This window comes from Rhipicephalus microplus, chromosome X (genome assembly GCF_043290135.1).
Source record: "Rhipicephalus microplus isolate Deutch F79 chromosome X, USDA_Rmic, whole genome shotgun sequence".
In the NCBI taxonomy this organism is placed as follows: domain Eukaryota; kingdom Metazoa; phylum Arthropoda; class Arachnida; order Ixodida; family Ixodidae; genus Rhipicephalus; species Rhipicephalus microplus.
This window is the reverse complement of record NC_134710.1, coordinates 18,303,901-18,330,592: the sequence shown is the minus strand read 5'-3', so window position 1 is coordinate 18,330,592 and position 26,692 is coordinate 18,303,901. Positions and strand designations below refer to the sequence as shown.

Sequence of the window (26,692 nt, the reverse complement as noted above, 5' to 3'; positions counted from 1 at the left end):
TGGGAGATTACTGGAAGCAAACGTGAGTATTAGGTGTTTTGTTGGTGTTGTCTTGTTGTCTCTTCTAATGGTGATCCTTTGTACATTGGTCACATTCTGACTCTTCCACCCCTCCAGAAGTTCCTCTTCAGTCAAGCTGAGCAAATCAGCATCAGATACTACTCCACGGGTTGTGTTCATGGATCTGTGTGGCGTTACAGTGATGGGAGTGTCACCAAAAGTTGAAAGATTCTGTAGCTTTTCGAACTGTTCTTTTCCTCGGACTTCAAGGAGGAGGTCTCCGCTGGCCATTTTGGTAACTTTGTACCCGGCTCCAAGAGTTTCTGTGAGACATCTGGCTACTACAAAGGGTGATACGGTTCTGGCTTGCTTGCTGCTTATTTCACTATGTATAACATGAAAATGGGGGAAGTTTTCACTTGATTGGTTGAAAAAGCCTAAGTCTTCGGTGCGTACACGCTTTAAGGCGGTACGATCACTTAATAGGGGAAATGCTTTATGCATGCCAGTTTAATTTTCTTCAGAAGCGTTGGCGGCCACCCACCACGGAGCCCAACAAGGGGACGCTACAAGTTTGTGGATGCTAAAACCTGCAGACGCCAGCCGTACAACGCAACTATAACCCAATGCGCCTAGACCAAGGTAGGCTATTTGCACAGGGTTAACCCTCGCCGCCAGGAAGTTTGGAAGTAAACAGAAGAGAGTAGAAGACAGGACAGATAAACAGTAAGAGATAAAGACGAAGATGTAGGGAGAGAGAGATAGGAAAAGGCGACTGCCGATTTCCCCTGGGTGGGTCAGCCCAGGGGTGCCGTCTACGTGAAGCCGGGGCCAAAGAGGTGTGTTGCCTCTGCCGGGGGGCCTTAAAGGTCCAATCACCCAGCGTCAGCTCAACCCCCAGGATCCCCTTTTCCCCGGACACGGCAAAGCCACGCACGGCTAGGCGTGGGAGGGAGTAGAAACTCCCCCATTAGCTCGGGTGAGCTAAAGCGTAGATTGGCATTTATAGACTATAAGAAGGAGCCGTAAGAAAGTGAACACTAGTAGATTTTATACCACATTTTGATACAGCCACAACTGCTACTTGATTGATATGTGGGGTTTAACGTCCTAAAACCACCATATGATTATGAGAGACGCACACACAACTGCTACTTGATATTGATAATTAATATGCATGTCACAAAGTCACTTTACCAGTGAATTGGGAACTTTTTGTGATGAGGTCCACCACACTAGAGCAGTGGTTATGGTGCTCAGCTGCTGACCCAAATGTCACGGTTCGATCTCAGCTGTAGCAATTGCATTTTGATGGAGGTAAAATGCTAGAGGCTCGTGTGCCGTGCCATGTCAGTGTACGTTAAAGAACACTAGATGGTCAAAGTTTCCAGAGCTTTCCACAATCGAGTCTCTCATAACCATATCATGGATTTGGAGTGTCCTTCAAATATTACTACTTTTTATAATCTACTACTGATTGATTGATATGTGGGGTTTAATGTCCCAGAACCACCACATGATTATGAGAGATGCCATAGTAGAGGGCTCCGAAAATTTCGACCACCTGGGGTTCTTTAACGTGCACCCACATCTGAGCACACGGACCTACAACATTTCCGCCTGCATTGGAAATGCAGCCGCTGCAGTCGGGATTTGATCCCGCGACCTGCGAGTCAGCAGCCGAGTACCTTAGCCACTAGACCAACGCGGCGGGGCTTATAATCTACTACTAGTAAATTATAAATTCTAAGTACTGCTCGAAACACCGTGTACTTCCAGTTGTCGCGACTCCGTTCTTCCATCGACTCCGTCAACTGCATGCTCGGTGTCGAACCAATGCTTCCGTGCCAGCCCATGCTCGTAAGACTCATGCTGGTATGAACCCTGTATCACAGGCAGCACTAGCCGATTCGCAAGCGGCATGCACGCGGGTACCACGAGGAACAACAGCAAGCAGCCCGGACAGCAGCTTGCAAACTAATCAAAAGTTGTAGGCCCTTGCTCAACCAATCGCAGCATCAATGTGCTGCACGTCAGAAATTCATGTTTTCGCTGTCACGCAGAGGCCCGAAATGATAGATTGATATGTGGGGTATAACGTCCCAAAACCATCATATGATTATGAGAGGTGCCGTAGAGGAGGACTCCGGAAATTTGGACCACCTGGTGTTCTTTAACGTGCACCGAAATCTGAGCACACAGGCCTACAGTATTCTCGGCTCCATTGAAAATGCAGCCGCTGCAGCCGGGATTCGATCCCGGGACCTGTGGGTCAGCAGCCAAGTACCTTAGCCACTAGACCATCACGGCGGGGCAGAGGTCCAAAAGGCCAGGAGAGAAGGAGGGATGGCTTTTTGGAATTTGTGGCGTGCCGGCGGCTCGTAGTGCAGCCACGTGTAATCACTGATTGAGAGTTTATTCTGCACACCATGTGCATGTTTACTTGAAATGTTTGAAAAAAAAATATCTGAGGTGGTTTATGCGCCCTTTAAAGTTCAAAACTTACCCTACAGTTGGGTCCAGAGCAATGTCCTGTGGATTGGAAAGGTTTCTGCTGAGCACAATGGCATGTCTAAGGCCATCCAATTCAAGCAGATCAATTTTCTGTCCCAGTGAGTCACAGACATAAAGCTTATTTCCAACCCAGTCAACAGCCATAGACACAGGATTCCATGAGAAAACAACGCTGATTGGTGACCTCAGCTCCTTATCTCCTGCAAGCCTCATTGAGTGGATCTGAAAATTTTGTAATGGAACACTTAGAATAAGCCTTCAGTGGAAGATAGTCATCACCGTAAAAAAAAATAATCAATTTTACTTGTTTCGTTTCAGTGTCCGTCCAGAAAAGTAACTTTCTGTCATGATGATAGTCCAAACCAGATGCTGAAGACGCATTTGCCAAAATGCTCAAGTCTGCTCCATCACTGCTGACCGAGTAAATCGCGTTGTGCCGAGTGAACAATAGTCGCATAGCAGAGCCTGGGTGATGAAAAGCAGCACTGAGGATGGAGCAACACATGCATCATTACTTTTATGCCAACTGCAACTTACTGTTGTCTGCTTTGCAGTGACGAGGTGGGTCCAGAGTGTACCCCCGAACACATAGACACTGATAACTGCCAGGACTGTTGGTGCACAATTGGTCGCAGTAACCCCATTCAGAGCACTCATTCAAATCTGCAGGTGAAATTAAGACAAAAATATTATTTACATTACAAGCCTGTTTCTCACATGGCACAACTACACCGCACGATTCAATTCACGAATGTGTGAAAAAGAGTTAGTACCAAGACAAAAATGAAATAGCTGAAGAAAGAATGCTGAATCTCCTCTATAGAATCTTTCACTGATACAGTATTGACAGCATAGGATTCGGGATTACATTAGAATATGTTTCCTTGCATAATTGAATGTGTATCATTGAATCCTTGAATGTCCATGTTTGCATAAATGCATGTTTCAGCCGCCATTGATGAAGTAGCTGCTGTGTTCAAGGCATTTTTTTTTCTGGCTCAATAAGTCATTTCGAACATCTCAACTAACTTCTACAAATAATGTAACAATGCAATAAACAAGCATAAAGTGTTTTTTTTATACATTTCACAAGAATTGTGATTTGGCAGCTGTGAATCCTGTAAGCTGCTATGTAAAATAATTATCGGGAATTATTCGTATAGTGTTGATAGTGAAGCTGTTAATGCTTCTACCAGCTTCCTATGAACTTCGAGGCACATGTGTGTGTGCGGGAGTGAGATGTGCAAGACTGATAACTGGCACGTAATGCGACTTCTGGGTTGCTGAGCTTGATTTCATCAGAATGACAAAAAGGAATTGTATGCAAACATATTGCCACATCGTCCAAAATCGTTGCTATGTAATGTGCATAATGTAATAAATCATGTTTGTTTGTTCTAATATTGCTTGTTCTCCCCTCCAAAATACACAAACAGATGCCACCACTTTCGGTGCTTACGTAAAATGCAAAACTCTGCTGGAATAGTGTGGTACTGCAAGCTGTGCAATCCCTTGGTGGTTAGTGTCAACACACAAATGAACATTGCTGCAGGAACTATGTTCAAATCACAGAAGCGGTGACCTTCAAGTTGCACTGTAGTAAAAGCTTGTGTTAAATCTTTAGCTGTCTGGGGTACTGGACAATGATCAAGATCACCAAACAACAAAACTATTGTCTTGTGCTCTCATCAACAGCAGAATGATATACCAACAAAGTGACATTAAATAGAGAGTGACTGAGGCTTAATAAAGCAGAAATTTGTGAGCACACTCAACCAGTGATTAATCACCTATGCAATTTCATACATTCCTGTAGCCACTATTACTATATCATTACTTAAACTTCAATTGTGCTACTTACGGTATGTTTCACTTGTTCATAACAGCACACATGCTAAATCCTATATATGAACCTAACTAAATAGAGCACATACCCGTGCAACTCCGTTTGTCCTTTGTATTTATAGTCATTCCGGGAGGGCAGAAGCAGTCACCACCCTCCAAAGATGCACGGCAGCCGTGTTCACATGACAGTGTACGACACAGGCTGGAAGCTGCAAGAAAAAAAAATTGCACAAAAATGCAGTGACATCCACTACTAGTGTATAAATAAAAAAAATTATGAAGCTGCTACTTACAACAATTCTTCTTCTCATCTGCCCCATCATCACAATCTTGCTTCCCATCGCACAACTTTGACTTGTCAATGCATTTTTTCTCAGATGGGCATAGAAATTTTGTATCCAAGCATGTAACAGATGCTGAAAGCAACAGCAGAGACTTATACAAGCAGAAATTTTCCAAGGCATAAAAATGTACACACATTCCAACTAGAGCACAGAAAGTATCATTACAACAAGAACAAAGAAACTGTGCAACTGAAATTTTTTGGGCACATTAATTAAAAAAACTGCACCATGAGTGTGCGTATGAATTTCTATCTATAAACAAGATGCAGCACACAAAAAAATGCACCAGTAAATGATAACGAGCAATTAAGAAAGTGTAGAGATTTACTCCCAGCACATCTTATATGAATTTCTGTATAGAGCTTTGTAAAGAATAAAACAATTAACACAACAAATGTGCATTGAGTGAACTCATTGTATGTGCAGGATGTACAACTTCAGTACTCAAGAAATGTAATACAATACCTTTCATCTTTCTGCCCTTTCTCCCTCGCAGTAAGTAACCCGTTCCCACAGGTGACACACCCGTGCCTACAACACAAAACTCTTTTAATCACTTTTTGAACTTATTATTTATGTGCTTGGTGTGCCACCATTGACTCCCCATGCCAGTAGAAAGGTCATGGAAGGAAAGCATACATGAGTGCCAACGTGCAAATGAAGCTGGAAAAGCAGAAAGACTGGCAGAGTGCATATACCATGCACATTAAGAAGCTCTGGGCCTAGACCGCAGCTTTCAGAAAGAAATGCTTGATGGTGTTCTAATCAAGGGCAGTGATGATCTCTACTGTATGTGTCAAATAAAAACAAAATTTGCTTTATTTAACTATTTTTGAAGATGACTTATGTAGTATTGATGATCAGTTCCACTCACTATTATCTCATTAGGGTAGGATATCTTTCCCTTGGATAAAACAATCAGAATTTCAGCTCAGCACTACTTCATACTAATTCTTGTGACAAGCTAGTTACCAAATCAAGAATACCAGCTCAGATATTTATTTGAGCGCATAGCTTGCCCACATGACCATTGAAACTACTGATTGAAAATGTTTAAGGTGAATGGACACCATCAAGTATCCCCAATGCAGCTTTCCAAAAGAGTTTGCACCGAGTAACTGGCCACTTACTGCAGTTTCGTTCATCAGATTGGTCCGAGCAGTCCGAGTGTCCATCACACCGCCAACGGATGGGTATGCATATAGCATTTGTGCACCGAAACTGGCCTTCGTTGCAAGGAGGAAAATCTGAAGCACACGAGGCCAATAAAGCGCACTTAGCAAAGCATACACATGCCATAAGATTGAAAAATAGAAGAAACATATATTTTTGACAATGTTATTTCGGCTGGTCTGAGGAACCAGGGGAAAAAACAACGCAGCAACAAGAATGGCGGGGAGAGAAGGACACCACTAAGAAGCTTCAGAGTCGACCGAAAAGTTCCCCCGAGGAAGAGAGCAACAGCAACGAAACGTTGAGCCAGTTTTTAGTTTTTAATTTTAACCATCAAAACTATAGACTAAAATTGGCTGGGAAGTTTTTTTTATTTGTATATATATTCTGCACCTTAAAAACACTCCAAGAACAACACTTACCACACCCTTCTTCATCAGAATTATCTCCACAATCATCCCAGTGGTCACATTTCTTACTCTCATCAATGCATTTGTTGCCATGTCGACAGCGAAATTCGTTTAGCCGGCAGGCAGTTCCATCTGAAAAAAGTATTCCCATTAAGCGCACATAGCGTTCAGCATTTCATTCCTGTTATCAACATGCATTTGTATTCAAATTCATTTTAATTTTACTATGTAAGCATGAGAAGGCTACAAGTTAAGTTTATTTACTTGTTGTGCATGATGCTTCATCACTTTCATCTCTGCAGTCATAGTAGCCATCACACTTTTTGGATGCTGGGACACACAAACCACTGCCACATTTATGGTCACTTTCTTCACACACACGATATTCTGCAAAAAGAAAAAAAAAGAAAGGAAGGGAAAGATAACACATACGAAGAAGTAAAATAAGCAACTATAACAAAAGAGGCACGTTTAAAGCTGAAACAATGTATTTTGGTGGAGCTGAAATAGCAGAGGCCTGTGTACTGTGCGATGTCAGTACACAATAAAGAACACTAGGTGGTCAAAATTTCTGGAACCCTCCACTACACCGTCACTCCTAATTATATTGTGGTTTTGGGATGTAAAACCCCAAATACTGCTATTATTTTTATCATTATGATTAAATCTGAAACTGTGCATTTCAAGCTAAAAAAACATGAACCGATAATGGCCACAAATCTAGGGTTTTACTTTGAAAGGATTGATTTCGTGACCCCTTTCAGTGATATCATAACAGCAGCTGAACTAATGACAATCAAATGTTACATAATGACAATCAAATGTTACAAAGACTTAAAGTACTATGGATTATGAATATATTTTGCCTAATCATAAAAACCTTTGAACTAATGAGATTGCAATGTTTTTTTATTGTCTATATCAACGAGACTATCCAAAGGCTTGGCTGGTTTGTAGAATTTTCGCCTGATAAGATTGTACAGTAAGATGTGGGATCGGGCTAGTTGATATTGCATTATTAAACTGCTCAGCACAAAGAATTTAGACACTGCACACATGTCACTGGTCCTTGTGCTTTTTATGTGGGCCATGCATTTTTCGCACTGAGCGATTCCAAAAAATACCACTGCCTGTACTCACTCAAAGAGGTGAACAGCTCATTCCAAAACAATCATTTCCATGGAGAGCTTACTTTTTTTTTTATATGGCTGCCCCAAGCAAAGGTTGCAGTCATAAAAGATGTCAATCTCGAATGTCCTTCCAAAGCAAAATTCCTAAAACTATAGCTATCTTATTTTGGTTATATCTCTGCTACCAGTTTTATTAAGTGAAAAACTAACACTAGCCAAAATAGAAAGTAAGAGAAAACAAGGGTCCTCACGTACAAAATGGATAAGTAGGCTTCACAAGTCTACAAAAAATTGTCTAAGCGAGTTTAAGGAAATTGTATTAAGTCTTATTGGCATTCATATACGTATGATTCAACCGAGTTTCAAATAAAATTCTCTGAAACTTTTTTTAACCCTTTGTAGGTTGTCCTATATACTTGACACAGAGATATAAAAAACTTGTAGTATATTTATATAAACTACAGCGAAATAATGATCAAAATGAAACCAATAGTTTACTAAAAAAACAAGTGGGACACAAGTCCCACTGACTCGGAGAGCGTTTTCACACACTGGAAAAACACTGTCCCACAGCCTCATGTCATCTCGGGATTGCATCAATGAGTATTTTTGGATGAAATGACCAGAGAAAGTGGCACCGAGTATCACTTCTCAAGTTTTGAAGACGAAAGTTGAGCGGGCCTCATTTCAACACGAGAACACCACCTGCAGTTGCACCTCTTCAAAGCACTGTGGTCTGTTTCTGTAAAGCTTACTTCACTGCATGCACAAACCACTTTTTCTCTTGTACATCAGGCTGTCCTTACTTTTGATGTCGAAATAGTACAGTACAGATGCTGTCCCTGTACATGTGCTTACTTTTCGACAGGTAACAGGTATATAATATCAAGGTAAATATTCCCATGCATCATTATCCCCAGTTCCACTGAGGGATGAGTAGGGCAATTTTGCCGGAAATGATTCCATGCATTTTTCGGTCAAATTATTACACGAATTTATAAAAACATGCCATGACTGGAAGCAAGCATTGCCTCTAAAAAAACAGAAAAAGATGTAATTATCAGGCATTCTAATTGGTAGGTTCTTACTACATCAAGAAACAGAAAATTCAAGCTAACATAAAAAAATTGACTGAAATGCAATGCCATTGTAACACATCTGCCCCTCAAAAACATGGTAACAAAAATTTCTTTGAGACTATGAAGACTTGGGTAAAATATAAGCGAAATAATGGTGAGCTAATTGGGAGAACTTTTTCTCTGTAGACTGAAAACTACATATATGTCCCGCTGTTGCACAAAGGGTTAAACAATAAAGTGTTGCAGCAATTGAAAACACACTTTAAGCATTTATTTGCAGCCAAGCATTTGGATGAAACAAACCTCATGCATAAGGAAAGTGGACTGCAATACTCATCTGATATACACTTTCCAGTGCCTGTGAAGCATACAATTCTGTTTATGATCAAGCAGTTATCCTGTAACTGGCCTCTTGAAACCAAAAGTCATATACCATGATCATCAGATCCACTACAATGTGCCCAGGCTGGGGCAGACAGCTACCAATAGACATCTACAAGTTCATACTGAAAAGGTGCTGAAGTGCTAGACAGCCTCACAGTCCTCCTACAGGACCACATGCAGATACATATACTTAACAAAAACAAACACTTACTACAGTCACCACTTTCATCCGTTCCATCCACACAATCTACAACTTGGTCACACCTCCAGTGCTTTGGTATGCAGTAGGATTGATTAAAAACATACTGCCCACATGAAAATTGGTTTGAATTGCACTGTGGAGGAGCTGAAAAGAAAAGGTAGTAAATAGTGAAACAGAAAAATTCAAACCAACAACTATACAATATCGTAACTGTTCACTGTTTCATAGAACACAGTGGGTCATTTCGCTTGCACCAGTGGATCACAGTACTTTCACATGCAGCGTTCGCTGCTTAGGTATATGCTTCAATCCAGCTGTGCACCAAAAAAAAACCTTGTACTGTACAGCATAAAACTCGGAGGGCCAGACATTACAGTGCTGCTTCTTGCAGCTATTGCAACAGAGGAAAGACTGTTGTTTGCCTATTTATTGTTTAAAAAATAAATAGGTAACCACCACACATCACACACAAGGAATAAGAGGTCCAGTTGTGTATTTCAGACAACTGACGATTTTTCGCTTCATTTCGTTTCATTCTCCCCAATATGGACTAGGCCGACACAAAAGTTATCTCTGGTCACATGTCATTGCAGTTCACGAAGAAACTTCTAAAAAAAAGGGGGGGGGGGGGGGGCAATAATGAGTGCCCGGCATGCTGCTACAAATAGTATAGTGTTGCCCAGGCGAAGAAGTTGTCATTCCAAACACTATGTCAAGGGCGTTCCTTCCAGACACAAAAGGCAGCCAGGAAGACAGTGTAGCAAATGTCATTGTACACCCACATATAGAGAAAGAAACATAGGGCAAAACCAAATGCACTGTGGTGCAAGATAAAAAAAATGCACAGACTTACAAGTGTGATCTACAATGATTGGCCAGATGAGAGAAAAAGCCATTAACACATCTTAACAAGACCACGTGAGTAAAAAAAAGTTTCAGTCGAGATTGCACTGCACCCTACCAACAGGGACGAGCTTACTGATGTGAACGTGCAGCCATCCCAATCAGAATTAAAGACAAAAGCAAAAAGAGGTTGTGGTCCTGCCACCTCGGAATGAAAAGTTCCCTGTAAGACATAAGAATGTGCATCCAAAAATTCAAAGCTCACTTTGCCAGATATGGCATACGAGATGTCATCAGTGACAATGGGTCAAAATTTACGAGAGTGGAATGCACAAAATTTGTAACAGACTAGAAGTTTCAGCACAGCGCTTCGAGCCCAGAGTAACCTGGCAGTAAAGACTCCCATGCCACTCTTGAAGGCACTAGGCAGCTGTGGTAACTCATATTTAGGCAGCCTTTTCACTACCACAACACACAATCTTCAAGTTACTGTTCAATTATTCATGGCAAAAGTTAAAACCATGGACTCTCCCAACAAAAGCCACACTCATGCCAAGAGATGTTGACTGTGAATAACAGAAAACAGCAAATGTTGGATGCACTAAGCAGTATAGTACTATAAACTCCCTAGATGTTTTTTCTCTTCTAAATTAGGGACTTCACATACAACAGGCAGGCCATAATGACCCACCTCAGCTGCAGAAGGGAGACAGTGTCAGTCTACTTAGCAATGAACAAGTGGTACAGGGCCCTGAGAGAACAACTTAGCGCAAGATCACATATGAAGTGGAAGTTTATGAAAATCTGCCAAGGTGAAAACAGACTTGACCGGGAACATATCCCCTACACCAGTGTCAATACAATACTATCCGACAGACACCCATAGAATCACAGTGTGCGCAACGTGAGAACTCCCAAAACATTGGCAAGATGATGTCTGTACAACCTGCTGAGAATGAGACACCCACAGGGAGAGTGGACAGAGTGCCAGTCACTACAAATGAAAGGCCGAGCCGAAATATGTCTAGCCGCTTCAATGCCTCTGTTATGTATTTAACTCCAAATTTGATTACGAAAATGCTATGGATGTTACAGGAGTGACACTAACTGCAACAGCCGCAAAACATCAGAAAGTGGTTAGTATCGCCCATCACACGTTCAACCTCTTTTCCTTTGTTTTCTCCGTGGACAAGCATGGTGTCTAATTGAGATGCATAAAAGCTTGCTTCATCTCACATTTCACACCCATCCAAACAATATCTAAACTATTGTGTAAAAATTTTTTATTACATTAATCATTCCTAATTACCTTTTCCTCACGTTACAAACTGGTAATGCAAAGAGAGAATGAAGATGTGAAGTGAGCACAGCTGACGCAAGTTTTCCTCAAGTGTGCGCTCATCTCGCCTGGCCGTGTGACATACGATACATCTTGCAGGCCATCTCCAGTGGGTGCAAAGGCTAAGTTAACCTCAGTGGCGGGAACCGAGATCAGAAACTATGTGCATTGTCATATGAATGTTTTCGAGGCGTGTATGCTGAAACAAGATTGCAACGCAATGCTCGCGTTTGTCGTCGGTCTTATTCATCACAACAGCAATGATAGCCATTATGTGCAATTATCAGATGTTCCGGCCCATTCATATTGAATACACAACACTAAATGAACAAAAGCAAAAAAACCTACTTGTGAAAATGTCAGTTTTTTACAGTAAAGCTCTTATAGTTGAGGTTTCCCATGTGTTGCAGATAATAAAGTTTTCACGTATGAACCAACTAGTCTGCAAAGAAGTATATTGCTGAGCCAGTAACCATCATCATGAACCGACACATGCTCAATCACTGCCCAAGCACTCTGTATAAATGTTTAACAAGAGAAGCTGCAAGGCACGGCACCTAATCGGTGGTTGCCCCTCGTGTTATCCCTCGTTGACTTTTAGTGGACCCGTGTGGCAAGTAGCGAGGTTTGCCCAGCTTCTCTGGATCATACGAGCTATAGCATTTTCACAGCAGAGCTGTTATAATTTTTGAGGTTTGCATGTAACGTAGGTAGAAAAAAGGTACAAAAAAAGAGAAATAGATAGAAAGGGAATGAAGAAAGACTGAAAAATATACAAGGTGAAAGGGCGCCTACAAGGGAGAGAAAGGCAGAAAGAAAGACATTGAAGGAAACCAAAGACAAGAGTGAGAGAAAGGGAGGACAGAATAGGTAAAAAGACATTGAAATGGACACACAGAGAAAGAGATAGAAAGACAGACTAAAAAGAAATGAATAAAGGGCAAGCATAGCCATGTATAGCATAGCATAGCAAGGAGTGGAAAAGAGAGGGGAGAGAGTAAAAGCCTACAAAAGTCGAGACCAGCTTTCCTTAGTTACCCTATTTCTTTCTTGCTCTTTCTTTATCTCTCTTGCTTCATATTTCTACCTTTTCTCTCTCTCTTTCTATTTCTTTGATTCTTTTTTTCTCTGTTTCTCATTCTTCCTATGCTATATTACCCTCTCCCCTCCTTTGCCTTCTGACATGCCTACCCTCTCACTTTCCTTACCCATCCCCTTGCTATACTGTACTTTACCAGGCTATGCTGCACTCTGCTAGCGTTCCTGAATAGCTGAGAGGTTATGATGCTAGCCTTGAGAATGCAAGTACAGAGGTTCAAATCCCGCCTCACCATTAGTTTTTCTGAATCTTTTTCTTAGTATCTTTCTTTCTCTCTCTCTTTTTGAACGAAGAGCGAAGCCAAAGAGGTCAAAGAGAGCATACGTGAATCGGTTCATGGTGATGGTCATTTCTATTCATGCATACAGCGATATTTTTTAAAGTATGCAGCAAGCAATTTGCCATAATCGCACAGAAGAGCCACCTGCTGAAATACTGCACTGACATGCTGCGTAGTGAAACGAAATGAAAAAATTTCTGCAGTGTAACAAAAATTCATCATTTAGAACTTTCAGACCATGCGACACAATAACATATATGTCATATTTTGCTTGGGATGTTACAATGCAAAAATCAAGCCACAGTATAAAATGCTACTTATCACAATTTTGTCAAAATGTTTCTGCTTCATTTCTTCCCACAATATTTTATAGATTTTTATACGCACAAATAAAGCTAGCTAACATTTTGAATTTACCCATTATATAATCAATCTTTTGTGTAAGTTAAAAAAGTTGCCTTTTGCGATTATTCATAGAGATGAAAAATAAAGTTTAAATAAACATTAATAAACTATCAAGGCATGAAAGAGCAGCATCTTCAGAACCAAAGGTAAAGGATGGATCGAAGAAACATTTACTTCAACGAAACACACATGGCGGTCCGAAGGTGCTGGGCGCACGGGACACAAATTTAACATTCTAAAATCAACTATCCAAAGCATCGATCACCGGTGATCGATTTGAATAGGCATGGTAACGAAAGAGTTAGTTGTCGTGAGTGCCCCCCCCCCCCCCCTCCAAATAAAAAAAGATGCTAATAAACACTTTTGACTGATTCACTTACTATTCAATCCGTATATATACTAGGCATGATACTAAAATCTTGCTGTATTTTTTAAATAGAATTTTTCATGCTGGATTTGTGGGTTACCTTTAGAAGTGCGATTTTCTTTAGCTAGGCTTTATCTCTGTCAATTTTAGATACTGAATGTCTGCCTTAAATATCTTCACATACCACAAAACTGCACTAACACTGCCACTAATCCCTCAAATGACTGTTCCATCCAGAAGTTTATGATACAGTCCGTAAGCATGTAAGACCTGCCTTTGGCAACCGCACTCTCACATACGCGTTGAAAAGCAATAAGGAAAGCAACAGCTGTGGAGGAGGAGACATGAAAGTGTAGACAGCTTACCACAAGACTGATGTTCATCTTCGCCCTCTTCACAATCTTTTTGGTAATCACAGACCCACCGTAGAGGAATACATCTGCCGTTACTGCATCTGAAGTTATCTGTTGAACACGTTGTTGTTTCTTCTGTAAAGAAAGAAAGTAATCTTTTAGATTTCCATCCACATGTCAACCAGCAAAAAATAATAATAATAATAATTACGTTTCGATAGCTTAAACAAAGAGGAACAGCAAGAAAATTAAAACCAACTTTTTACCTTCATACGTGGCCATGGTGAATACATTTGATATGAAAAAAACTTATTTGAATTGAAACATGAGTTTCAAATTAAGTAATAAGCAATGTATTTCCCAAGATACTTGATGAAACTTTGTTCTAGCGCATTGAAAATAAGGTAAGAGATAAGTTTTCCCATGTTCAAACAAACTTTGACGTATATATTTTTGCGCAGCATAAGTGATATGTTGGGAATTCGTAGAGGAGGAAGACAAACTATGTTCAGACAAGAAAAAAGGAAGAAAAAGGACCTTTTAGAAATAATGGCCGAAATTGTCATCATTCAGCCTTTTTTCATTCGCACACAATATTTATATGGACCTAGATAGGTCACGCTATTGTTCGCTAAAAATTGTAAAAACACTTTTTAACCATACTCGGATACAAAAATATTTCTGTTCTTAACACGTTCACTGCGACACGCTTTTTGTGGGTCTGGTTTTAGGTGTGGAGTGACCTGCCAGTGGGGCATTGGGTATATGCGTCACGACTGACTGATGGGACATGTGAATATACATGTACTTTAATAAGTATTTCTACCACAGAAACCAACTTCATGTGTTTTTTTATGGCAAGCACTTTGTATTTAAACATAGATTCACAGGAGGAAGACGGAAAACAGCTTTGCTTCTTCAAATAAACATGTGTTTGGCACATTTATTTGAAAGAAGCAAAGTGGTTTTCCACTTTCTTGCAAAATAAAGGGGAAGTCAATTTCTGTCATAAGATGGTTTCTTTCCTTGGTTCTGCGCTTTCTTTTGTGTCAGTAAAAGGCACGAGCCTCTATTAGGCATGCTGAAAATTTTCGCAGCAGCAGAGAATACTCCTACACTTAGCCCAATGGCACGTACGTATTTCAAAGACTGTGGGAAAAGTTTGAAAGCCACATGATGGAGGAACGTGCAGTCACTCAGTTCCTCGGAACAATCATGCCACATCGCGTCCAATGCAATAGACAATATATATTAGTTGTAATTTTGAACTTCAGCCGGTAGCACAAGATAGAGAGCTCTTGTGCATGGGTCACTGGTGGGTAATGCTGCACACATTACAAACACATTTTGTTGAGTGTGTTGTGGGTAACTGATCGGTCATAGCCCTTAGCAACAGCAAGTATTCTCCTGGGTGTGTGTATCCTCCTATTCAAGTGTCATGAAGTTATCACACCCGTACACAAATTCGCAGCCGCATATGGGGAGGACAGGCCGTGACCCACGACGCAATGAAGGTGTTAAATATTAAAATGTAAAAACCATTGCAGAACGATGCTAGGAGTGCTCAACGGCTACCACTAGAGTTACTGTATATGCTACCTTTAGGTGGCAGAGTTGCACCTAGGTACGTCATGCTAAGCTCCATCACTATGGGGGAAATCTGCTCTCCGTCTACGAAGGAGTGGCGCTCCCGGGACATTGAAAGTATGTTTCTTAAGGACGATAGCCTTTCTTGTGATAATTCAACGCACCAATTTTGGTCTACCTGTCTGTCTGTCACTCCATCTGCCCGACGATTCAGCCACCTAGCGAAAGTTTAATCCTTTATCAACGCCCAGCCATCTTGATCTTGTGGATGCGTCCATACTTGTGAACATTGTCAATTAAAAAGCAAATATGTATACTTGAGGTGCAACACCAATACGCAAGTATTAGAAAGCTTGTTTCTTTATTTAGAAAATAGACACATACGTAATTATGAAGACTGCAGTGCTTATAACACTGCCCAGACAATGCGATGCTATGAATGAAAATACGAATGTTTCCTACGCTTAGCTAAAATGATGCGGTGCTGCCACCTACCAGTGGCTCTACGTTCTAAAGAACTTTCATTTTTTCGCATTACTGACAGGTGGCGCCACATCTAACGCAACGCCAGGCCGTGTTGATTAGCTTAGACCAGTCGTCCAGTTAAGGGTCGTGGAGTGGGCCACACAGGTCGCCGCCAACCTTGGGTTTATTTATTTATTTATTTATTCAAAATACCTTACAGGCCCACTGAAGGGCATTGAGTAAGGGGGGCATCAGTATACAAACGAAATAACAATAAAGGAGAAAAGCAGACGAAAAAATATATACATATATAGAAGATTACAAAAATCAAAAATCAAGGTGCAACAGCGTTATACAATGCTAGAGTGCAACGATTCCGTGTTGATGGCCATCTAACACGGAATCATCCGCAGTTGCTTTCTCACGAAATGAAGTTTTAGCATCCATCCATCCAGACAGAACCTTTATTTTTTTATGTGCTTTGCAGCGAGGCACGCAAATATGCAGCCAATGTTTTAAATGTGAAGCATTTATTTGTGTACCGCAGGCACTTTGAGCATCTATCTACATATCGAATCTATCTACCTATCAATTTTCATCTATCAATCTCCACATATCAATATAGATATCTAGACGCCTAATTCTGGGTACTCTTAACAACTTTGGGTAAATCAAAATTAGTATGGGAGGTAAGATGATTTGAGGAATTTGACTCTCTGGTCATGACATGAATAATGTCGCAATCCCGTCACGCACGTTCTAAAACCTTTTCAGCCAGACCATGTATCACATACCCGCGGGTGGTATGCAGGTGTGTGCCACAAGTGATTGACAGTTTATATTTGCGCAGGTACGGCGAGAACAGACACGGGTAATCAACTGAAACGCGCCCCTGTGGAAAACAAGACGTGCTTCACTAAACACAGTAGTGACACGTGAGCGTTAAGAAAAGGCTGACAACGGTAGCGTTGACCCAACGAATGCAAAGAACAAATGTGAAAGTCCGAACAGGCATCGAACCTCAACATTCTGCGTGGTAATCAAGTATTCTACCACGGAGCCACGCCAGGTCCCGGAATAACTTTGCAAACAGATCCTTTCACCAAGAAAATATATCTTACTTCGGTTCTGCCGCGGGCAAGAAGTTGTGGGACACAACGACGACGAAGCACGGCTGGCACAAGTTCTACCACCGCCTCACAGCTTTCGCCGGTTGCCGTGTGGCGGCGTGACCACACAGCTGAAAGTTGCGAACCTAACGAACGGTGTTACGGCACAAGCATACGTATCAAAACGGTTAGGTTGGTGCATACGATGTTTCGTGACCTTATTAATTCACGTCGCAATATACAGAAACAAGAAAACATCGACTTGACAGCCTTAAATGGCGGCGGGCGCGCTTTAGGTAAAATTACAGTAAGAATTCTAGGCACTATAGTAAATATTCTTTATGCAGCAGTGTCCAGGGCTACCATCCTCGCAAGCACCAGCGCTTCATAGCAGTTTATACCGCTTCTGGTGTTGCTGATATCCATGCCGCTGTTGTAAACAGCTGATTATTTAAAACATATGCGGTTGTTTAACGTTCGTACATATGTTTATTGCCACTTCGCAACGTTTCGATCAATAAAAAAATTGCAACACAGTCCCGCGTGACCAATCACAAAGCCGACTCCTAAGGTACGTGAAACCTGCTTTTTTGTTTATTTATATTATTTGTAATATCAGTAAAACTAGATTGGTTGGCTCACGATTTCACGCTGATGCTCCTAATATGTATTGCGCCAAGTTCATCTTGGCAGATCATAATAATTGTTGGGGTTTAACGTCCCAAAACCACTATATGATTATGAAAGACGCCGTAGTGGAGGGCTCCGGAAATTTCGAACCCCTGGGGCTCTTAAACATGCATCTAGATCTAAGCACACGAGCCTCAAGCATTTTCGCCTCTATCGAAAATGCAGCCGGGACTCCATCCCGCGACCCACGGGTCAGCAGCCGAGCACCCTAGCCACTGATCTACAGAGGCAGCCGCCACGGTGGTCTGGTAGTAAAGGCACTCGCGATCGTATCGGCTGCTGACCCGCAGGTCGCGGGATCGAATCCCGGCCGCATTTTTTATGGAAGCCAGACGGTAGACGCCCGCGTACTGTGCGATATCAGAGCACGTTAAAGAACACCAAATTATCGAAATTCCTAGAGCTCTCCTGTACGGTGTCTCTCAATCATGTCGTGGTTTTGGGACGTAAAAACCCACATATGTATTGCACCAAACAGTGCGAGTGACGAAAAAAAACGCATATGTTATAATTAACTTTTTCGATCTTCGCACTTCTATTTACCACCGGGCCAGAACACATCATGGTATCTTTTCGTCGCGTTCGGTTTCCTTGCGCTAACTATGGAAGGCGGTAAATTGTAGTCAAGAATGTTTAACCCAATCGGGCTCGATAACGATAAACATGCATACTTAATCTGAAAACTGTGAATGCACGACTCAAGGGCACTGTCACGTCCAACATTCATGAATTGAGGTAAATAATTTTTTGTTTGCGTTCTTTTTTTAAAATGTTAGTAATAACTAGATTGCTCGGCTCATGTTCACGAGCCTCGATTTTATCTTGCCAGCTGCACCCCTTTTTAATTCGAATGATTCGATTAAAACTTCCCGGTCGCATTTTACGCGTCATGAGCCAATTTAGATGTGTTGTATGCATTGGTGGGCAAACATTATGGAGCCCATTCAGACTCACTCAAGAAATACATTTTGCGCTTGGGCAATATTACTCACCCGGAGTCACTCAGACTTGCGGCTCGATCTGAGTGAGTGAGTCCGAGTCATTCGACGCACGAGTGTAAGTTTGCCGACCTATGGTTGTATGTGTCAAGCCGCCGACACATACCGCTAAGGATATACATATGTATCTCGCATTTATCTTATCTATAACGCTATGGTGCGTACGTATATTAAATGGTGCATCGTTTGCATTACTGTACTTTTGTTTCTTGCTTTTTGAAGACATTACAGTATGAGGAAACATCTGATGCAAAGAATTGCAGCGAGCGATTGCAATATATGTACATATATACATACACACACACACACACACACTATATATATATATATATATATATATATATATATATATATATATATATATATATATATATATATATATATTGAATTGAATTTAATGAAAAGGGAAAGAAACAGGGTGTAGTCTGAGGAGGGGCACCTCCCTATTGAGCGGGGTGGTGATCGACCAGCGACATAAAAGTAAATTAGAGATAACAATAAGTGTTACATTTCCATGCTCGCACAGGTGCGAAAGCGACAAGTCCGCCGTATACTGTACGTGCTGCTTATAGTATGACGCGTTCATCATTTAAGCAGTGAGCAATCTGAGTAGTGGGTTCTGGACGTTCATCACTTCTCTCGGTATACAGCTCGAATAGGAGCTGAAGTCTCCGTGAAATGTAGTATTTCGGGTTCAGCCACAAGACAGTGAGTACACGGAGAATTCAACATTTAGCATGCGCGTTTAATTAACACAAAACGAAGGCATCTCAACATCGGGTAGTTTAAACATGACTGACACTACTTAACTGTATACAGCCACGAGGATGCGTTAATGCTTTCTTGCCCTGCTGTCAAAAGAATGGGGGACTGTGTGAGGGCGAGAAGTCTGTGCAATCGCTTCGGAGACGTCCATCACGCGAATGGACAGCGTACTTAAGATGACCCCCCCCCCCCCACCCACCCAAAAAAAAAAAAGACTTCAAAATTTGATTTTGTATTATTGTACTGACGTCCTTTCTGGACCGTGCCAGCTCAACCCTTGAGATCAATCTGTACGAAATCGCTTAACTCGACTGTCCCTCTCATGGGCGCATGTCTTCAATAAAATAGATTCCAAAGAGCGTAACAAGCAGAGTGCGAATCGCAGAGAGTACGCACATCACGAGGCCATGTCATGGCACACTTCCTTCCCACCTTTCCTTTCTCGGCGCTTGTACACTGCCGCAGCTAGAAATGACAAATGGTGCTCGGCACGAATGACACGCGTGATTTGTGGCCAGCAAGTGCGAGGCGCCACGCTTTGATTCGGGACAATGGACGATCCCGGCAGCAGGATCGGAGTCCCCGTCTGATCAGCAGTCTATCCTATCCGCTAGCCACGCTCGGAATGCGCGACGCCCGGCGGGCACAGAAAAAAAAAAATGGAAGCGACAAGACCGGCAACATATCTTACAAGTGAACTAACGGCAGACGTTGCAGGGTGCAATTTGCACATCTATAGCTGGCTTCAGTGAATAAGGTGAATTGTCCGTGTAGAGCAGTAGCTCCAGGATCATCAAACTCGATCTAGCGCACAGTGCGAAAGGCACGTTGAAAAGCGCCAAATGAAAATAGCGTGTGTCACTTTAGTATTTATGATCTCAACTTTACCGGGATCTCTAACATAAGAACATCCGACGTTGGAAATAAACTTGACTTGATCATCTTAGCTTGACGGCAACATGTAGTAACTCGTGAGCTGAATAAGGCGAGTGAGAAGATTACAGGCATCTTAGCGTCCTCCTCAAACAACATCGTTCATAGTCAGTCATGATAAATTACACCATTATGCGCCAACTGCCTTAGGTCACTAGTGTAAACTCCGTAAATAGACAAGCAGAATCTGAAAATTACTCCACATATAGGGCTGTGAAAATGTATCTTTTCGCATTTTCTTTATCACAACGTAAAAAAAATTCTGTCTCTATGATTATTACATTTCAATTTCAGCTATGGAGTCTGTTTTCTCCCTGTCGCTGTATACCTTTTTATGTGCCGATTCATATTTGATCGCACCTCCAGCGACAGCCTCGAGAAAATGTCGTTTCTTTAAATGGTCCTGAATGCATCATTTACACGTAATGTGCGATTGCGAGATAGAATTTACGGCATAGCCAACGCAGTCAAACTGAGCACGTGAAAGTATGATTTGTATGAACAAAAATATATTAGGCACACGTTTTTTTTTGTTTAAGAGAAATATGTTATACACCACTCCGATAAATGATGCCTGTATACCCTCGACGTCTTCAAGGAAAATGAGTGCCAGAACTACACATTTATACCACACTGTTGCCGGTACTGTTACTACATTACCAATTATACAGACCGCCTCGTGCTTCGTCATGCTCTCCTCGTTTCACGGTCGCTGTCACATAAATCCAACATGGTGAAACAGCGAACACACGGGGTTGAGGGGGGACTATACTATAGAAAAAAGGGCCACAGTCGACAGAAATAGCGCCGACTTCCAACTAACTTTATTTCGCAGAGTGTCACGCCAACTATCCAAAGCTTCCACTCTTGTAAGGGTGAAGGGAGTTCGTTCCATCAGCGAGCTACAGGGGCCGAGATATTCGTAACGGACGCAAGGCATGACGATAGTTATAGCGCGAGAACGAAACGACGACACAGAGAAAAGAAGGACACGAAGGTCCTTCTTGGTTCTGTGTAGTCGTTTTGTTCTCGCGCTATAACTATCGTCATGCCATACCAACTAACCCAAGCTGCCACACTTATAAGGACGCAAGGCACTCAGTTTTCCCGCTATACCATTCGCCTTCTATACCAGTGGCGTTGGGGTACACACACCGTGGCAGTTTTGGCTTCCATATATGTACGCACTATTCACTGCATTATCATGAGGCAAAATGTACTCGTAGTTAGGACACTAACACACACACACATATATATATATATATATATATATATATTGTCGCGCGTGAACAAGAGGGACTTCAGGTAAAGAATACCGCGTAGTCACAGAGGCGCAGGTCAGGGACACCACAACCAAAAACAAAAGCCTCGGCGAGAGCGCGCTAGCCCAACAACTTCTTCCTCGTTTTTCTCCTCGATGCGGGCTCGTGCTCGCCGCAGTTCATGGCCAGGTGGCATTATTCCCCCACTGAAAAAAAAGCATCGCCCCGATGCTCGCGCGAATGGTAGTGGATAAGCGGAAGTAAAGCAGACATGCACACTGTGGGCACACTTAAGAAAAAAACAACAACAAAAGAACAAGGCTGAGGCACGGTCCCACTAACGTACGAAGTACGGCTTGAGCCGTACAACGTGAACAATCTCTGGGTAGTGCTTTCGACGCTGGGGTGACATGGTTCCATATGGAACCACCTCATAATTCACGTCACTGATGCGACGCACTACTTTGTAGGGTCCAAAGTAGCGACTCAGGAGCTTTTCGGACAACCCTTGGCGGCGAACCGGAGTCCATACCCAAACTAGATCTCCTGGGTGGTATTCGACCTGTCGATGGCGAAGATTGTAGCGGCGTGCATCTGCAGTTTGTTGTTGCGTAATATGCAGGCGTGCCAACTGTCGAGCTTCTTCGGCAAACTGAGCAAGCTGCTCAGCGTCAGGTGTGAGCGACCCGTCGTAATCGTGTGGCAACATAGCGTCCAACATGGTCTGGACCTCACGCCCATAGACGAGACGGAACGGTGTGAATCGTGTCGTTTCTTGGATGGCAGTGTTGTAGGCGAATGTTACGTATGGAAGGACCTGATCCCACGTCTTGTGTTGAACGTCTACATACATGGACAACATATCGGCGATGGTCTTGTTAAGTCGTTCCGTCAGGCCGTTAGTCTGCGGATGATACGCCGTCGTCTTGCGATGGCTCGTGAAGCTTAGCTTGAATACATCGTCAATGAGCTGAGCCGTGAAAGCTGTTCCGCGATCAGTGATGACGCAAGACGGGGCGCCATGGCGAAGAACGATCTGTTCGACGAAAAACTGGGCAACATCGGAAGCTGTAGCTCGTTGCAGGGCTCTTGTCTCGGCGTATCTCGTTAGATAATCTGTCGCTACAACTATCCATTTGTTACCGGCAGATGACAGAGGAAACGGCCCCAGTAAATCCATGCCTATTTGATCGAACGGCGACCTTGGTGGTGTGATTGGTTGCAGCAGGCCTGCAGGCTTCAGTGGCGGAGATTTGCGGCGTTGACATTCACGGCAGCTTTTCACATATCTCTTGACGTACATAGCAAGTCTCGGCCAGTAGTACGCCTGTTGAACTCTGGCGAGAGTTCGTGAAGAACCTAGATGCCCGGATGTGGGTTCGTCGTGGCAGGCCAGAAGAATGTCGTCTCGCATGTCAGATGGGACCACTAGCAAGTAGGCTTTTCCATTGCCGTTCGAGTTTGATTTATACAAGACACCGTTCCGCAGGCAGAACGAAGAGAGATTGCGAGAGATGTGCCGAGGTACGGGTGTGTTGCGTCCTTCTAGTTGGTCAATGATTGCGCGAATCTCGACGTCATCGTGTTGTCGTGCGATCAAGTCTGTTGCAGTGAGGACTCCGAGAAAGCCGCAGTCATCGTCATTGTCGGGATCACAAACTCCGGTAGGTGCACGTGACAAGGAATCAGCATCTTCGTGCTTGCGGCCTGATTTATAGACAATGGTAAGGTCAAACTCTTGCAAACGAAGGCTCCATCGTGCCAGACGCCCAGACGGGTCTCGTAAATTGGCTAACCAGCACAATGAGTGATGATCAGTAACTACTTTAAAGTGACGACCGTAGAGGTAAGGCCTGAATTTCATAGTGGCCCACACTACTGCTAGGCACTCTTTCTCCGAGGTGGAATAGTTCATCTCGGCGCGAGACAGGGCACGGCTGGCGTAAGCTATCACGCGCTCGGTGCCTTCTTGATGTTGGACAAGCACGGCGCCGAGACCTACATTGCTCGCGTCGGTATGAACTTCCGTGGCAGCATCCTCGTCGAAGTGAGCAAGAACTGGTGGTGCCTGCATACGCTCACGTAGATCGATAAAAGCCGCGTTCTGTTCTTCATTCCAAACGAATGGTACGTCGTCACGTGTGAGACGAGTCAGAGGCTCGGCAATTCTAGAAAAATTGGCGATGAAGCGACGATAGTAGGCGCACAGACCGAGGAAGCGGCGTACTGCTTTCTTGTCACGGGGAACGGGAAAGGAGGCTACGGCGGTTGTCTTGTCGGGGTCAGGTCGAACACCGTCTGCGCTCACAACATGCCCCAGAAATTTAAGTTCTTTATAGCCAAAGTGGCATTTTTCTGGCTTCAGCGTGAGGTTCGCAGAGTGGAGTGCTTCCAGAACAGCCTGCAGACGTTTCAAGTGTTCCTCGAAAGTGACCGAAAATACGACGACATCATCGAGATAAACTAAGCAGGTGTTCCACTTCAGACCGGTAAGAACAGTGTCCATCATTCTTTGGAATGTCGCTGGTGCAGAACACAGGCCGAAGGGAAGCACCTTGAATTCATACAGGCCGTCCGGTGTAACAAAAGCAGTTTTTTCTCGGTCTCTTTCATCAACCTCAATCTGCCAGTATCCGCTTTTCAAGTCTATGGATGAAAAATACCTTGCTCGCCGTAGTCTGTCTAGTGAATCATCGATGCGTGGCAGAGGATACACGTCTTTTTTTGTCACGTCGTTCAGCTTTCTGTAGTCCACGCAGAAACGCAACGTTCCGTCCTTTTTCTTTACAAGAACGACTGGCGATGACCATGGACTATTGGACGGCTGTATAACATCATCCTGAAGCATCTCTTCGACTTGAGCATTGATCGCGTCACGTTCTTTGGCAGAAACTCGGTAGGGTTGTTGCTTTATGGGCGAGACATCGGTGTGTATAATAATCCGGTGTTTCATAAGGGGCGTTTGACGCACCTTTGAGGATGAAGCGAAACACTCTTGAAATTCAAGCAACAGCTCCTGCAGCGCTGTGCGTTCTTTCTGCGTGAGGCTCGAATTGATGTCCACCTTTTCAAGAGCCTTAGAAACGCCGGTCGATGTCGATTGTAGCCCACTATTTATTGATGCGGCAGAAAAACATTCAGCAACGTCTTCGATGGGGTAGGCGAAAGCGATAATATATATATATATATATATATATATATATATATATATATATATATATATATATATATATATATATATATATATATATATATATATATATATATAGTGAACGAAAAACAACACATCCCTTAAGGGTAACGAGAGCGCATGCACATATAGGCGATATTGGCTTATTATAAGGAGACGAAGCGAAGGCTGTGCTTAATCGACGACGAGATGACAGGCGCTCGGCGGAGACGGGTGGTGCTGGCGCTCTAAATCATCGCAGAATGACGTGCCGACACTTGGCGCCTCCGAGCGCTTTAATGAAAGGCGCTCAGCGAGAAACAACTCCGCTTAATTAAGGCTCGCTCATGCAGTGCAGACTTGGACGAGCACCCAACGCTTCGCTTGTTGTCCTCGTTGTCCGCGCTTTATAGACAATGGCGGTTAGACAAACCTTGAAATATTCCGCACGAGCAAAACAAGGGGCTACTTAAAGGAAGAAAAGTTTGCTGGTGTGTTCGCCAACAGTTTGCCAACAAGAAAGAGGGCTGGGTAGGAAGAAAACCAGAGCAAGAAAGGCTGAGAGACTAGAATGCTCATATTCTATCGTTCAAGAAGCGTCCGTTATGCAACGCAACCAGACAAAAATTTCTTGATTTGTAAAGGAATGCGACGCCCTCAAGTCCAACCCCGGCATAACCTTGCAAACCTGCATTATAAGCGTACTGGTTTTTATTGTACTTCGCCTTCTTTAAAAAGCAACCGCCACGGCTGGTAATTGAAACGGCACCAGACACGCTCAAAGCCATAGGATTCATATTGAAGGTGTGCGAAATTAGTTCAAATTTGCTAAGAAAAAAACATTGTCCGAGCTCAACGATATCTGCTTCAGTTACAATATACTGACATCATATTGCGATGTGTAAGCGTTAACAAGAAGTATACCATAAGGCCATGTTGTTGGAGCTCTTGAATATGAAGCTAAGTTGGGCTGCATAGTTGCATGTTTGTTTCACATCAATTACCCTGTGACTAGACGTAGAAATTACAGAAGAATAATTCGCAGGAGCTAACACAGCAAGCCTATTACGATAGTTCTGCGAAGAACTCGCTGTGGGGAGACAACAGGAACTATACTTGCATGATTTCTCGAATCGCGGCAATAAGCGATTCAAAGATGATGCGAATGCAATGGATGAATGCGACTATCATTGCTGTACGGCGACGAATAAATGGGTCGTAGAAGTGCATCGAATTACATAGTCGTATATTCTTTCGACTCCAGTACATTAAGTACAGAAAACAGTAAACTAATGTACTGGTACAACAACACAGCGGCCCTGGCACGTTCCCAACCAAGTGCACACGTAAGAACGCAGACGCAAGCGAGTCATCCGACGATGCAGAGAAACAAACAACTCCTAGATGAGCTTGCGACAAATGGAAGAGGGGCTACAGCATTCTGGGCGCCAAGGCGATCAATCTTGCCAAGAAAGGGCTCCATAAAAGCACCCTTCACGCGCATTTGACGCGAAAGCTTTCCGAATTGCCTAAAAGAGAGATCTAGAATTGCGGCCGGCCCACTTACATTTACAGGCAATAGGCCGCGCTGGAAACACTGTTACGGAAACGACTGTGTGAAAAGAGAGTCTGGCACTGTCACTTGCGCAGGAAAAGAACTTTCCCGCCAAGCAGAGCACTAACGTCCCTCTGAACGAACGCTTTGAAACAAAACGCGTTAGAAAGAAACGCACTCACAAGTTCGCCGTGAGCAGAACTCCAAAATCATTTTGATACAAGTGGTGCAGTGAGCGCTCTTTCGAAAGCGCTTGGGGAAGCAAGGGTGACAATTGAAGAGTTCGCGCTGATCGAACTCCCCGATCAAATTTACCTTGATTGGCTGGGTCGGAACAGAGACAGAAATACGAGGCCAGAATGCGAGAGGACAGCGCAAGTACAAAAAGGAGC

At 43.0% G+C, this 26,692-nt stretch overlaps 1 protein-coding gene across 1 annotated transcript in view; it reads right to left on the bottom strand.

Annotated features, from left to right (window-relative positions):
- The window catches only part of mgl (low-density lipoprotein receptor-related protein megalin), a 246,947-nt gene that overhangs the window by 90,804 nt on the left and 129,451 nt on the right, over positions 1–26,692 (bottom strand). The window contains exons 2-11 of the mRNA XM_075881883.1: positions 13,780–13,902; positions 9,091–9,225; positions 6,551–6,673; positions 6,299–6,418; positions 5,834–5,950; positions 4,653–4,775; positions 4,449–4,568; positions 3,052–3,177; positions 2,819–2,979; positions 2,507–2,736 (exon numbers count right to left, since the gene is read on the bottom strand). Coding sequence (XP_075737998.1) covers positions 2,507–2,736; positions 2,819–2,979; positions 3,052–3,177; positions 4,449–4,568; positions 4,653–4,775; positions 5,834–5,950; positions 6,299–6,418; positions 6,551–6,673; positions 9,091–9,225; positions 13,780–13,902 — 1,378 coding nt within the window. The remainder of the gene's footprint in view (positions 1–2,506; positions 2,737–2,818; positions 2,980–3,051; positions 3,178–4,448; positions 4,569–4,652; positions 4,776–5,833; positions 5,951–6,298; positions 6,419–6,550; positions 6,674–9,090; positions 9,226–13,779; positions 13,903–26,692) is intronic.